The 14120-nt window shown below is 38.4% G+C and overlaps 1 protein-coding gene across 4 annotated transcripts in view; it reads left to right on the top strand.

The window, feature by feature from the left end:
* Positions 1-14120, top strand: part of TTBK2 (tau tubulin kinase 2) — a 210033-nt gene that overhangs the window by 61687 nt on the left and 134226 nt on the right. The window contains exon 3 of one of the 4 annotated variants that reach the window (XM_037018911.2): positions 10202-10349. In XM_037018911.2, the coding sequence (XP_036874806.2) occupies positions 10202-10349 (148 nt within the window). Of the gene's footprint in view, positions 1-10201; positions 10350-14120 lie in introns of those variants that run through there. The other 3 variants (XM_073211699.1, XM_073211700.1, XM_037018913.2) reach the window with 3 other exon arrangements.

Genomic DNA, 14120 nt, shown 5'->3' with positions numbered 1-14120 from the left:
CTATGTTCTGTTGGTTAAAGTGGTTAAAGCAGTCACAATATCCACAAGGGGGTGAAGAAATGGATTCTACCCCTTGATGGGGGAGTAGCAAGGTCACATTGAAGAAGAGGAAAAAGGATGGGTGGTATTGTTGTGACCATCTTTGGAAACACAGTCTGCCACAGGCCTTTCCTCTATTCTTTCTCTAATCTGTATACCCCATCATAGTGAACTGCCTCTGGTTTTTTGCCTCACAAGACTGATGATATCTTAGGGCTTTGTCAAGTTCAATAAAAAATAATTAATGCTCTCCTTTTGTTCAAGTGACATTATGGAAATAGACCAATGGGCAAAGTAATTTACTTTGACTTGGATTTTTTATTCTGGCATTATGTAAGGATTTTTGTGCGGTACACATGAAACCACCTTTCATCACAGTCTGTATTTACAAGGATGGCCCTTTGGTACTGTTTATGAATTTTTAAATTTACACTAGCCTTTTTTATTTTTATTTTTATTTTTGTTTTTTGAGAGGGCATCTCTCATATTTATTGATCAAATGGTTGTTAACAACAATAAAATTCGGTATAGGGGACTCATTGCACAATCATCAATCAACCCCAAGCTTAATTCTCAACAGTCTCCAATCTTCTGAAGCATAACGAACAAGTTCTTACATGGTGAACAAGTTCTTACATAGTGAATAAGTTCTTACATGGTGAACAGTACAAGGGCAGTCATCACAGAAACTTTCGGTTTTGATCATGCATCATGAACTATAAACAATCAAGTCAGATATAATTGTTCGTTTGATTTTTTTTTTTTTTTTGAGAGGGCATCTCTCATATTTATTGATCAAATGGTTGTTAACAACAATAAAATTCAGTATGGGGGGTCAATGCTCAATGTACAATCATTAATCCATCTCAAGCCTAATTCTCGTCAGTCTTCAATCTTCTGAAGCATAACGAACAAGTTCTTACATGGTGAACGAATTCTTACATAGTGAATAAATTCTTACATGGTGAACAGTACAACGGCATTCATCACAGAAACTTTCGGTTTTGATCACGCATTATGACCTATAAACAATCAGGTCAAATATGAATATTCGTTTGATTTTTGTACTTGATTTATATGTTGATCCCACATTTCTCCCTTTATTATTATTATTATTTTTATTTTTAATAAAATGCTGAAGTGGTAGGTAGATGCAAGATATAGGTAGAAAACATAGTTTAGTGCTGTAAGAGGGCAAATGTAGATGATCAGATGATCAGGTGTGTGCCTATGGACTAAGTATTAATCCAGGCTGGACAAGGGCAGCAAAACATCCACGGATGCAGAAGATTTCTCTCAAAGCAGGGGGGGTGAGGTTCTGAGCCTCACCTCTGTTGATCCCCAAATTCTCACCTGATGGCCCCCCTGCGACTGTGCCTGTCTTAGGTTGTTCCTCCCTTGAGGAATCTTACCCGTCTCTGGCTAACCAGTCATCTTCCGGGGCCATACAGGGAAATGTAAAGTTGGTAAGTGAGAGAGAAGCCATATTGTTTGCAAAGGTTAGCTTTTTACTTCTTTGCAGATTTATGCCCTGTGGCTTCTATGCCCAGCACTTGTCTCGAGGTATCTTTACCACCTGGAGGAATTATGATACTCGGTAAATTCGATATGAGGCACGAATTCTATTTAAGGGTTGTAATTAGGAAGGAAGAAGAAAAGCTATAGAGGTAGCATATGGAAGAAAACATGGGAGGATTGATTATTTCTTTGACATATCTTCTTGTATAGTACCTTAAGTATGTATAGGTTTTAAACTACTAACTAATTTGCACACACATATTAACATAATAGGAATATGGTGACATAAACAAAGCAAATCTATAATTACCATCCATCTCCAGTGAAGGCAAGAAAACCATTTAGGCACCCTAGGCATTTGTGAAAATTTGTCTATGATATGATGGATATTGTCCAACTGTACTTGAACAGTCTGAGAGAAATCAGACAAATTAAAGCAGCCCATTTCTGGGATCTGTTCACATCCCATATGTTCTTTTAACCATAGATAGTCTATAGTCATAAGATTTTGGAATGCTACAACTTGCACCCCTCCCAAATCCTGGCTGAGTTCCAACAGTACAGATCCGGTCAAATTCGTTGTCTCACTGTATGCACATGCCAGCTTAGACATCTCCCTCCTCATTCCAATGGCAAGTCCAGGAAATGGTGGGGTGGATGCAGCCACAACCGCAGCATCGCCCAGATCCCTGTAGAGGCTTTTTGATGATCATCCCCCTGGCACAAGTCCTCCAGAGTGCTGATGCCGGAAGCTCCTCCTCATATCGTATCTTAGTTCATTTTCTGGGTATCCAAGCTAGGCCTTGATCTTCTGCATAGAAACAAACAGACCCTTTGCCCACACTTTGACAAGCCCTCTATACCACTGTGCAGAACTCATTGGAGGTCAGCACACAGGAACTGCTTTTTTATTTTATTAAGAGAAAGGAATATTATCAGAAAAGTGGACCTCCATAGCTGATCATCTGACACCCTTTAAGTGATCAACATTAAGGATATTTAAAGCATGCGTTGATCTTTGATTTACCAATAGTTTTATCCTGTCAAGGAGTAATCCCCCTTTTCTTTCTTTATTTTATTTTTTTTAATCTACACTTAGATGAAGAATACTATGTTTACTATGCTCTCCCCTATATCAGGTCCCCCCTAACAACCACATTACGGTCACTGTCCATCAGCTTAGCAAAATGTTGTAGAGTCACTACTTGTCCTCTCTGTGTTGTGCAGCCCACCCTTCCCTTTCTCCCTCCCCCCCCATGCATGCCAATCTTAATACACCCCTTCTTCTTCCCCCCCCTTATCCCTCCCTGCCCACCCATCCTCCCCAGTTCCTTTCCCTTTGGTACCTGTTAGTCCATTTTTGGGTTCTGTAATTCTGCTGCTGTTTTGTTCCTTCAGTTTTTCCTTTGTTCTTATACTCCTCAGATGAGTGAAATCATCATCATTTCTCTTTCTCCGCTTGGCTTATTTCACTGAGCATAATGCTCTCCAGCTCCATCCATGTTGCTGCAAATGGTTGGATTTTTCCACTTCTTATGGCTGAGTAGTATTCCATTGTGTACATGTACCACATCTTCTTTATCCATTCATCTACCGATGGACATTTAGGTTGCTTCCAATTCTTGGCTATTGTAAGTAGTGCTGCGATAAACATAGGGGTGCATCTGTCTTTCTCAAACTTGATTGCTGTGTTCTTAGGGTAACTTCCTAGGAGTGGAATTCCTGGGTCAAATGGTAGGTCTCTTTTGAGCATTTTGATGAACCTCCATACTGCTTTCCACAATGGTTGAACTAATTTACATTCCCACCAGCAGTGTAGGAGGGTTCCCCTTTCTCCACAGCCTCGCCAACATTTGTTGTTGTTTGTCTTTTGGATGGCAGCTATCCTTACTGGTGTGAGGTGATACCTCGTTGTAGTTTTAATTTGCATTTCTCTGATAATTAGCGATGTGGAGCATCTTTTCATGTATCTCTTGGCCATCTGTATTTCTTTTTTAGAGAACTGTCTGTTCCGTTCCTCTGCCCATTTTTTAATTGGGTTATTTGTTTTTTGTTTGTTGAAGCGTGTGAGCTCTTTATATATTCTGGACATCAGGCCTTTATCAGATCTGTCATTTTCAAATATATTCTCCCATACTGTAGGGTTCCCTACTGTTCTATTGATGGTGTCTTTTGCTGTACAGAAGCTTTTCAGCTTAATGTAGTCCCACTTGCTCATTTTTGCTGTTGTTTTCCTTGCCTGGGGAGATGTGTTCAAGAAGAGGTCACTTATGTTTATGTCTAAGAGGTTTTTGCCTATGTTTTTTTCCAAGCGTTTAATGGTTTCATGACTTACATTCAGGTCTTTGATCCATTTTGAGTTTACCTTTGTATATGGGGTTAGACAATGGTCCAGTTTCATTCTCCTACGTGTAGCTGTCCAGTTTTGCCAGCACCATCTGTTGAAGAGACTGTCATTTTGCCATTGTATGTCCATGGCTCCTTTATCAAATATTAATTGACCATATATGTTTGGGTTAATTTCTGGGGTCTCTAATCTGTTCCACTGGTCTGTGGCTCTGTTCTTGTGCCAGTACCAAATTGTCTTGATTACTATGGCTTTGTAGTAGAGCTTGAAGTTGGGGAGTGAGATCCCCCCTACTTTATTCTTCTTTTTCAGGATTGCTTTGGCTATTCGGGGTCTTTGGTGTTTCCATATGAATTTTTGAATTATTTGTTCCAATTCATTGAAGAATGTTGCTGGTAATTTGAGAGGGATTGCATCAAATCTGTATATTACTTTGCACAGGATGGCCATTTTGACGATATTAATTCTTCCTAGCCATGAGCATGGGATGAGTTTCCATTTATTAGTGTCCCCTTTAATTTCTCTTAAGAGTGACTTGTGGTTTTCAGAGTATAAGTCTTTCACTTCTTTGGTTAGGTTTATTCCTAGGTATTTTATTCTTTTTGATGCAATGGTGAATGGAATTGTTTTCCTGATTTCTCTTTCTATTGATTCGTTGTTAGTATATAGGAAAGCTACAGATTTCTGTGTGTTAATTTTGTATCCTGCAACTTTGCTGTATTCCGATATCAGTTCTCGTAGTTTTGGAGTGGAGTCTTTAGGGTTTTTTATGTACAGTATCATATCATCTGCAAATAGTGACAGTTTAACTTCTTCTTTGCCAATCTGGATTCCTTGTATTTCTTTGTTTTGTCTGATTGCTGTGGCTAGGACCTCCAGTACTATGTTAAATAACAGTGGGGAGAGTGGGCATCCCTATCTGGTTCCCGATCTCAGAGGAAATGCTTTCAGCTTCTCGCTGTTCAGTATAATGCTGGCTGTGGGTTTATCATATATGGCCTTTATTATGTTGAGGTACTTGCCCTCTATTTCCATTTTGCTGAGAGTTTTTATCATGAATGGATGTTGAATTTTGTCAAATGCTTTTTCAGCATCTATGGAGATGATCATGTGGTTTTTGTCTTTCTTTTTGTTGATGTGGTGGATGATGTTGATGGATTTTCGAATGTTGTACCATCCTTGCATCCCTGGGATGCATCCCACTTGGTCATGGTGTATGATCCTTTTGATATACTGTTGAATTCTGTTTGCTAATGTATTATTGAGTATTTTTACATCTACATTCATCAGGGATATTGGTCTGTAATTTTCTTTTTTGGTGGGGTCTTTGCCTGGTTTTGGTATTAGGGTGATGTTCGCTTCATAGAATGAGTTTGGGAGTATTCCCTCTTCTTCTATTTTTTGGAACACTTTAAGGAGAATGGGTATTATGTCTGCTCTGTGTGTCTGATAAAATTCCGAGGTAAATCCATCTGGCACCGGGGTTTTGTTCTTGGGTAGTTTTTTGATTACTGTTTCAATTTCTTTGCTCGTAATTGGTTTGTTTAACTTTTGTGTTTCTTCCTTGGTCAGTCTTGTGAGGTTGTATTTTTCTAGGAAGTTGTCCATTTCTTCTAGGTTTTCCAGCTTGTTGTCATATAGGTTTTCATAGTAGTCTTTCATAATTCTTTGTATTTCTGTGGAGTCTGTCGTGATTTTTCCATTCTCATTTCTGATTATGTTGATTTGTGTTGATTCTCTTTTTCTCTTAATAAGTTTGGCTAGAGGCTTATCTATTTTGTTTATTTTCTCAAAGAACCCGCTCTTGGTTTCGTTGATTTTTGCTATTGTTTTATTCTTCTCAATTTTGTTTATTTCTTCTCTGATCTTTATTATGTCCCTCCTGCTGCTGACTTTAGGCCTCATTTGTTCTTCTTTTTCCAGTTTTGATAATTGTGATGTTAGACTATTCATTTGGGATTGTTCTTCCTTCTTCAAGTGTGCCTGGATTGCTATATACTTTCCTCTTAAGACTGCTTTTGCTGCGTCCCACAGAAGTTGGGGCTTAGTGTTGTTGTTGTCATTTGTTTCTATTTATTCCTTGATCTCTATTTTGATTTGTTCATTGATCCATTGATTATTTAGTAGCATGTTGTTAAGCCTCCATGTGTTTGTGAGCCTTTTTGTTTTCTTTGTAGAATTTATTTCTACTTTCATACCTTTGTTGTCTGAAAAATTGTTTGGTAGAATTTCAATATTTTGGAATTTACTGAGGCTCTTTTTGTGAGCTAGTATGTGGTCTATTCTGGAGAATGTTCCATGTGCACTTGAGAAGAATGTATATCCTGTTGCTTTTGGATGTAGAGTTCTATAGATGTCTATTAGGTCCATCTGTTCTAGTGTGTTGTTCAGTGCCTGTGTGCCCTTACTTATTTTCTGCCTGGTGGATCTATCCTTTGGAGTGAGTGGTGTGTTGAAGTCTCCTTAAATGAATGCATTGCAGTCTATTTCCCTCTTTAGTTCTGTTAGTATTTGCTTCACATATGCTGGTGCTCCTGTATCGGGTGCATGTATATTTAGAATGGTTATATCCTCTTGTTGGACTGAGCCCTTTATCATTATGTAGTATCCTTCTTTATCTCTTGTTACTTTCTTTGTTTTGAAGTCTATTTTGTCTGATATTAGTACTGCAACCTCTGCTTTCTTCTCACTGTTGTTTGCCTGAAATATGTTTTTCCATCCCTTGGCTTTTAGTCTATGCTTGTCTTGGGTTTAAGGTGAGTTTCTTGTAAGCAGCATATAGATGGGTCTTGCTTTTTTATCCATTCTATTACTCTGTGTCTTTTGATTGGTGCATTAAGTCCATTTACATTTAGGGTGACTATTGAGAGATATGTACTTATTGCCATTGCAGGCTTTAGATTCATGGTTACCAAAGGTTCAAGGTTAGCTTCTTTAGTATCTTACTGCCTAACTTAGCTCGCTTATTGAGCTGTTATATACACTGTCTGGAGATTCTTTTCTTCTCTCCCTTCTTATTCCTCCTCCTCCATTCTTCATATGTTGTGTGTTTTGTTCTGTGCTCTTTTTAGGGGTGCTCCCATCTAGAGCGGTCCCTGTAGGATGCCCTGTAGAGGTGGTTTGTGGGAAGCAAATTCCCTCAGCTTTTGCTTGTCTGGGAATTGTTTAATCCCGCCATCATATTTAAATGATAGTCGTGCTGGATACAGTATCCTTGGTTCAAGGCCCTTCTGTTTCATTGCATTAAGTATATCATGGCATTCTCTTCTGGCCTGTCGGCTTTCTGTCGAGAAGTCTGATGTTAGCCTGATGGGTTTTCCTTCAGAGATGACCTGTTTCTCTCTAGCTGCTTTTAAAACTCTTTCCTTGTCCTTGATCCTTGCCATTTTAATTAGTATGTGTCTTGGTGTTGTCCTCCTTGGATCCTTTCTGTTGGGGGTTCTGTGCAATTCCATGGTCTGTTCGATTATTTCCTCCCCCAGTTTGGGGAAGTTTTCAGCAATTATTTCTTCAAAGAGACTTTCTATCCCTTTTCCTCTTTCTTCTTCTTCTGGTATCCCTATAATACGAATATTATTCCTTTTGGCTTGGTCACATAGTTCTCTTAGTGTTGTTTCAGTCCTGGAGATCCTTTTATCTCTCTCTATGTCAGCTTCTATACGTTCCTGTTCTCTGGCTTCTATTCCTTCAATGGCCTCTTGCATCTTATCCATTCTGCTTATAAATCCCTCCAGGGATTGTTTCACTTCTGTGATCTCCTTCCTGACATCTGTGATCTCCCTCCGGACTTCATCCCATTGCTCTTGCATTTTTCTCTGCATCTCATCCCATTGCTCTTGCATTTTTCTCTGCATCTCTGTCAGCATGTTCATGATTTTTATTTTGAATTCTTTTTCAGGAGGACTGGTTAGGTCTGTCTCCTTCTCAGGTGTTGTCTCTGTGATCTTTGTCTGCCTGTAGTTTTGCCTTTTCATGGTGATAGAGAGAGTTTGCAGAGCTGGTACGAGTGACCGCTGGAAGAGCTTCCCTTCTTGTTGGTTTGTGGCCTTCCTCTCCTGGGAGAATAGCGACATCTAGTGGCTTCTGCTGGGCAGCTGTGTGCAGACAGGGCTTCTGCTTCCTGCCCGGTTATAATGGGGTTTATCTCCGCTGTTGCTGTTGGCGTGGCCTGGCTCGGGCTGCTCCTCCAAAGTGGTGTTGCCCCGTTGGAGGGGGAGTGGCCGTGAGGCTATTTATCTCGGTAAGGGGCCTCTGTGCTCCTTGCTTCCCAGGGGGTTAGAGTGCCCAGAGATCCCCAGATTCCCTGCCTCCGGTCTAAGTGTCCTGTCCTGCCACTTTAACACTTCCAAAAAGCACTCTCCAAACCAAAACAACAACAGCAACAATGAGAGAGGGAACAGGAAAAAAAAAAAAAAAAAAGGGAAAAACACGCGATTTGTCTTTTAGTCCTGAGGCGCCAGTCCCAGGCACCCACTTACTGGTCCTGCTGCCCTGCCTCCCTAGCACCAGGGTCCCTGTCCCTTTAAGGCTTCCAAGAAGTACTCACCAAAAAGAGAAAAAAAAAAAAAGGGGAAAAACACGCGGTTTCCTCCGTCCTCAGGTGCCGTTCTCAGGCACCCGCCCACCGGCCCGGTAGGGAGAAACGCGCGATATTCTTTGTCCTCAGGTGCCGGTTCCAGGTACCTGCTCACCGGTTCCGCCACCCTGCCTCCCTAGCAACGGGGTCCCTGTCCCTTTAAGGCTTCCAAAAAGCACTCGCCAAAAAAAAAAACCGCTCTGGTTTCTTTCCACCCGCCGGGAGCAGTGGGGAGGGGCGCTCGGGTCCCGCTGGGCCGGGGCTTGTATCTTACCCCCTTCGCAAGGCACTGGGTTCTTGCAGGTGTGGATGTGGTCTGGATGTTGTCCTGTGTCCTGTGGTCTTCATTTTAGGAAGATTTTTCTTTGTTATATTTTCATAGCTCTATGTGTTTTTGGGAGTAGATTTCCACTGCTCTACTCACGCCGCCATCCTGGCTCCGCTCCAAATTCTGAATCTTTTTTAATCCCAAGCTTATTCCTCATGGTATCACTTCCCATCACCAAAGTAGAATTATGAAGGATTGTAGCTCATATATACAAAGCAATGAATAGTTACTTAGCAGTAATTATATAGGTACCTCTTTGCCACTTTGCAGAAACAAAAATAGAGTAGCCCTCTATCTGAAGAAGCTTAGCTTCATTGTAGAGGGCTAAGACAGTGGTAATGGAAAATTAAACAACATAGAGTTAAAAAGCAATATAGTGTATTAATACAACTGACATCTGAGGTTTTTAGCTTAAAAAAAAGGATTAAGTGATTAAGCAAATCATTCCCAGAGAAAGTCAGAAGATAAATCAGTTTAGATGCAATAATCTGCAGAGATCCAGCAGCGAAAAAAGTAGGACTTAAGGTGATGCCTCTGGAGTGATTAAGTTTTAGGCCCTATAACTCCAGTAATGACTTCCTACATTACATCACAAAGGATATGTTTAATAATATGGTAAGGAGAAGACCTGTCTTCAGGAAATGGAAGAAGGCTAATTTCATGCTATTTCTAGTGTGAAGTATTTATCAACCACTCCAATTTCCCACATCTCTGTAGGTCCAGTTGTCACTTGCATTTCAGAACTTACTTATAACTCAAAGATCCAGTTATTTGCAGTTAAGCTAACACATTTTATCAGGAAAAATGTGTTTAATGAAAGTGTTTAATTTGATTAGCTTGCTCTTATTTGAGCATATAACTACATAGTGAACTCTGTGCCTGCTCGATGTTTCATGGAAGAGGGTAAATGTTGCTGAGAGGGCTGGGCTTCTGCCTTGTACCCTTACCCCCAACCTCCCCACATACATATTTAAACCAGATTTCAGAGCAGATTTCAATTGGCACAAAGACTTCATTGTTTAAAAAGTCTTCAAATGATTGCTTTAGAATTAAAACAACAAATCTAGTAGAGGGGCATTTCTGGGGCTTTCAAAAATAGTGTTCTTTGCAACATTTCTGATGCTGGCTCTAGATTAAATTTTAAAATTGTTCATGGCTGAAATAATTTACATTTTGTGGTCAAATCCATGAAAAAGGTTTTGATGTTATTTCTAGGCATGTTTTCTTCTTGGAATATGGTTTTATTAATTTAACAATATCAACATCTTTTAACCTAAAATAGGGATGATAAAATAAAATTATGTATTATTTTTCTAAGTAGAAGAGATGAATTTGTTTCTGGTTAGAATCTTCTAATAATTTAGTGTATGTTCTTCTTTTATTTCCCGTGCAGTTGAGGAAGATTGGGGGCGGGGGCTTTGGAGAAATTTACGATGCCTTGGACATGCTTACCAGGGAAAACGCTGCTCTGAAGGTGGAATCAGCTCAGCAACCAAAACAGGTTCTGAAAATGGAGGTTGCTGTATTGAAAAAACTACAAGGTAAGCTGCTTTGTATGATACACCAATTTATAATTTATTTTTATCTTTCTGAACCTCAATTACATTCTCTTCTATTAATTGAATATTCTGGTGCCAGCTTGGTATAACATGCCAAGTATTTTTCTCTTAGAAAGCTTATCACTGGCTTGTAATAGTAGAATATTGATTGCTTAGAGATTAATTGGATTTTGGGAATTCCTTTTCATGGATAGTAAGGATGAAGGAGTGAATTACCTGAGATAATCATCTATAGGTATTTTCTTAACTCTGTTACAGTAAAACTTGATGGTTTTTTTAACAACCAAACATTAATACCTCTGAGTTGTTTCTACTCATGTCTTTGGATGTTAAACATGTTTTGATCACAGTAAGGAAGCTGCCTTTAAATTACAATGCAGATTAGGTTAAAAATAATACTATTTGTTATATGTTAACTTCATGACTTCAACATCATAGAATAACTGTCACTTTTGAGGTCAGTTTTACTACTTGGTTCCCTATTTTTTACAAGGATAAGTAGTTTTTTTTCTGACATAATCCAATGACAAAAAACCCTGAATACACTACTCATTTGTACTCATCTGTGTGTTTTCATTTTAATGACATAATCTGAAATTACTGATATTTAAATGTTATATCTAAATCAAAATTAAATGGGGATGATGGCATATGAAGTAGTCTTGTTAAGCTCTAGAAGGTTTGATATTGTTACAGGACATCTCTAGTACCTACAGGAACTTAGTACCAACATACAGAGCAAAGGAAGTTGCTGTAGTCAGTGGACATAACTGCAGTTGGTAGAAATAGCAAGTACAAAATACTTTGTACCCAAGGACCTTCAGATTCATGGCTGTGTAGCCTCTAAAGGTGAATGTGCTCTCCTTGTGGATCCATGATGTTTGTTTTCCTAGCAAGTTAGTTTCTATTAAGTTAATAAAATATGTGTTATATGTCTGACAGTATCTATTCTTTTAATCATTGCCCCTTTCCTTAAGCTGTCTGATTATCCAAGTTTCTGTATCAGTTGGTTCATTTGATTAGAGCACGATGCTAATAAAATTATAAATCTGTTTAATAGTCATGTTTAACCCATACTTAGCTTTCCTGAAGCATGTGAAATCAGGAAGACAATGGATAGATCAGCACCTATTGTTGCTAACAGAAAAAAAAACAGATAATTGCAGAAGGGAGAGTAAGGAAAAAGATGGCGCTTTCTTTTTCTCCTTTTTCCTTTCTCCCTGTTTTTTTGTTGCTGTTCTCAGCTCAGTTGACATAGAGGCCACAAACAGGTGCAGCTGGACCTGCTTTTTCCTGGGTTACAGAATCCCAAGAGATTTGTTTTACTCTCAACGAAGCCCATAATGGATATATCAGCATCAATTTGGCCTGGACAGTGCCACTTCACCAGTCTTCCTCTTACTCGGTCCTGAGGAGATGCTTCCAAGTGAGGCAGGATACAGCTCTGTAGCCCTTTCAGTAGGTTCTCCTGTATATTTTGGTATTGGTGTGCTCAGGATTCTGTGTGGTAAGGTTTGAAGATCAGTTTAATACATTTTAATGGATGAATTGGAGACCTTAGATACTAAGTCTCTCCTTTCCTTCTGACTATTTTAACTTTCATACTATTACCTAAAATATTCTTCCTGTCTGCTCATAACCACATGACAGCCTTGTCCTTAGATCTCTTCACTTTCCAAAAGTTAATAGGTTTTATCTTCTGGTCTGTATTTCTGTAAGGCAACCCTTGACTCTCTTTTCTTGGCTTCCTAATTTACGCCTTCTGCATACTTATGCCTCACAACTTTTGTTGAGGGTGCTCTGGCATCTGGATGCTTTTGAGAACATGTTAATGGGGATGAACTGCTCTTTGTTGGCATAATGACCTCTTACTCAGTAACCCCAATAAAAAGGCTAACTGTGTAAGGAAAAGATAGAAACAGGTGCTAACCCTTTATAAGGTAGGTTCATTTTATATTGGTGTTAAATTTTGGGGTGTTTTTGTTTTTATTTACTTATTGAACTATAGTTCATGTGCAATATTATATTGTTATATTATTTTCAGGTGTAGAACATAGTGATACAACAATTATATGCATTACAAAGTACTTAGCCATGATGAGTACTTAACACTTATAATGTATAAGTACTTATACATTACAAAGTAGTTACTATCTTTCATTATACAAAGTTATTACTGTATTACTGACTATATTCCCTATGTTGTACTTTTCATTCCTGGGATTATTTTATTTTTCATATCAGTATTTTATAATTTATTTTTTTTGATAACCATTCTGAATGATGTGTGGTGATACCTCACTGTGGTCTTGATTTGCATTTCCCTAATTATTAATGATGTTGAGCATCTTTTTATGTGTCTGTTGGCCATCTGTATATCTGCATTGGAAAAATGTTCAGTTGCTGTGCCCATTTCTTAATCGGGTTATTTGTTTTTATGGTATTGAATTGTATGAGTTCTTCATATACTTTGAATATTAACCCCTTATCAGATATGTCATTTGTAAATTTATCCTCCTGTAGATTGCTGTCTCATTTTTGTTGATGGTTTCCTTCACCATGCAGAAGCTTTTTAATTTGATGTAGTCCCATTTGTTTATTTTTCCTTTTGCTTACCTTGCCTGGGGAGACATTATCTAGAGAAAACTTGATAAAGCCGGTGTCCAAGAGCTTACTGCCTATGTTTTCTTTTAGGAAATGTATGGTTTGAGGTCTTACATTTAGGTCTTTAGCCCTTCTCTATTTTAATTTTGTGTTTAGTGTAAGAAAGTGTATGTAGCTGTCCAGTTTTCCCAGCACGATTTATTGAAGAGACTGTCTTTTCCCCATTATATATTCTTGCCTCCTTTGTCATAAGCATGATTTACTTCTGGGCCCTCTATTCTGTTACATTGACCTATGTGTCTGTCTTTGTGCCAGTACCATACTGTTTTGATTACTATAGCTTTGTACTGTAGTTTGAAATCTCAGTATGTTATACCTCTAGCTTTGTTCTTTCTCGAGATTGCTTTGGCTATTTGGGGTCTTTTGTGGTTCCAAACAAATTTTAGGATTCTTTGTTATAGTTATGTGAAAAGTGCCAGTGGTATTTCGATGGGGATTGCATTGAATCTGTGAAGTGCATTAGGCAGTATGAACATTTTAAAAGCATTGATTTTTCTAATCCATGAGCTTCGTATATCTTTGCACTCATTTCTGTCATCTTCAAGTTCTTTCATCAGTGTATTATAGTTTTCAGAGTACCATCTTTCACTTCTTTGGTTAAATTTATTCCTAAGTATTCTTTTTTTTTTGAGAGGGCATCTCTCATATTTATTGGTCAAATGGTTGTTAACAATAAAATTCTGTATAGGGGGGTCAATGCTCAATGCACAGTCATTAATCCATCTCAAGCCTAGTTCTCTTCAGTCTCCAATCTTCTGAAGCATAACGAACAAGTTCTTACATGGTGAACGAATTCTTACATAGTGAATAAGTTCTTACATGGTGAACAGTACAAGGGCATTCATCACAGAAACTTTCAGTTTTGATCACACATTATGAACTATAAACAATCAGGTCAAATATGAATATTCATTTGATTTTTATACTTGATTTATATGTGGATCCCACATTTCTCCCTTTATTATTATTTTTATTTTTAATAAACTGCTGAAGTGGTAGGTAGATGCAAGATAAAGGTAGAAAACATAGTTTAGTGTTATAAGAGAGCAATTGTAGATGATCAGGTATGTGCCTGTAGACTATGTGCTA

The sequence above is a fragment of the Manis javanica genome, chromosome 8, assembly GCF_040802235.1.
Source record: "Manis javanica isolate MJ-LG chromosome 8, MJ_LKY, whole genome shotgun sequence".
Taxonomy (NCBI): domain Eukaryota; kingdom Metazoa; phylum Chordata; class Mammalia; order Pholidota; family Manidae; genus Manis; species Manis javanica.
Note: the sequence above shows the minus strand (reverse complement) of the source record. Positions and strands in the feature narration are given on the sequence as shown.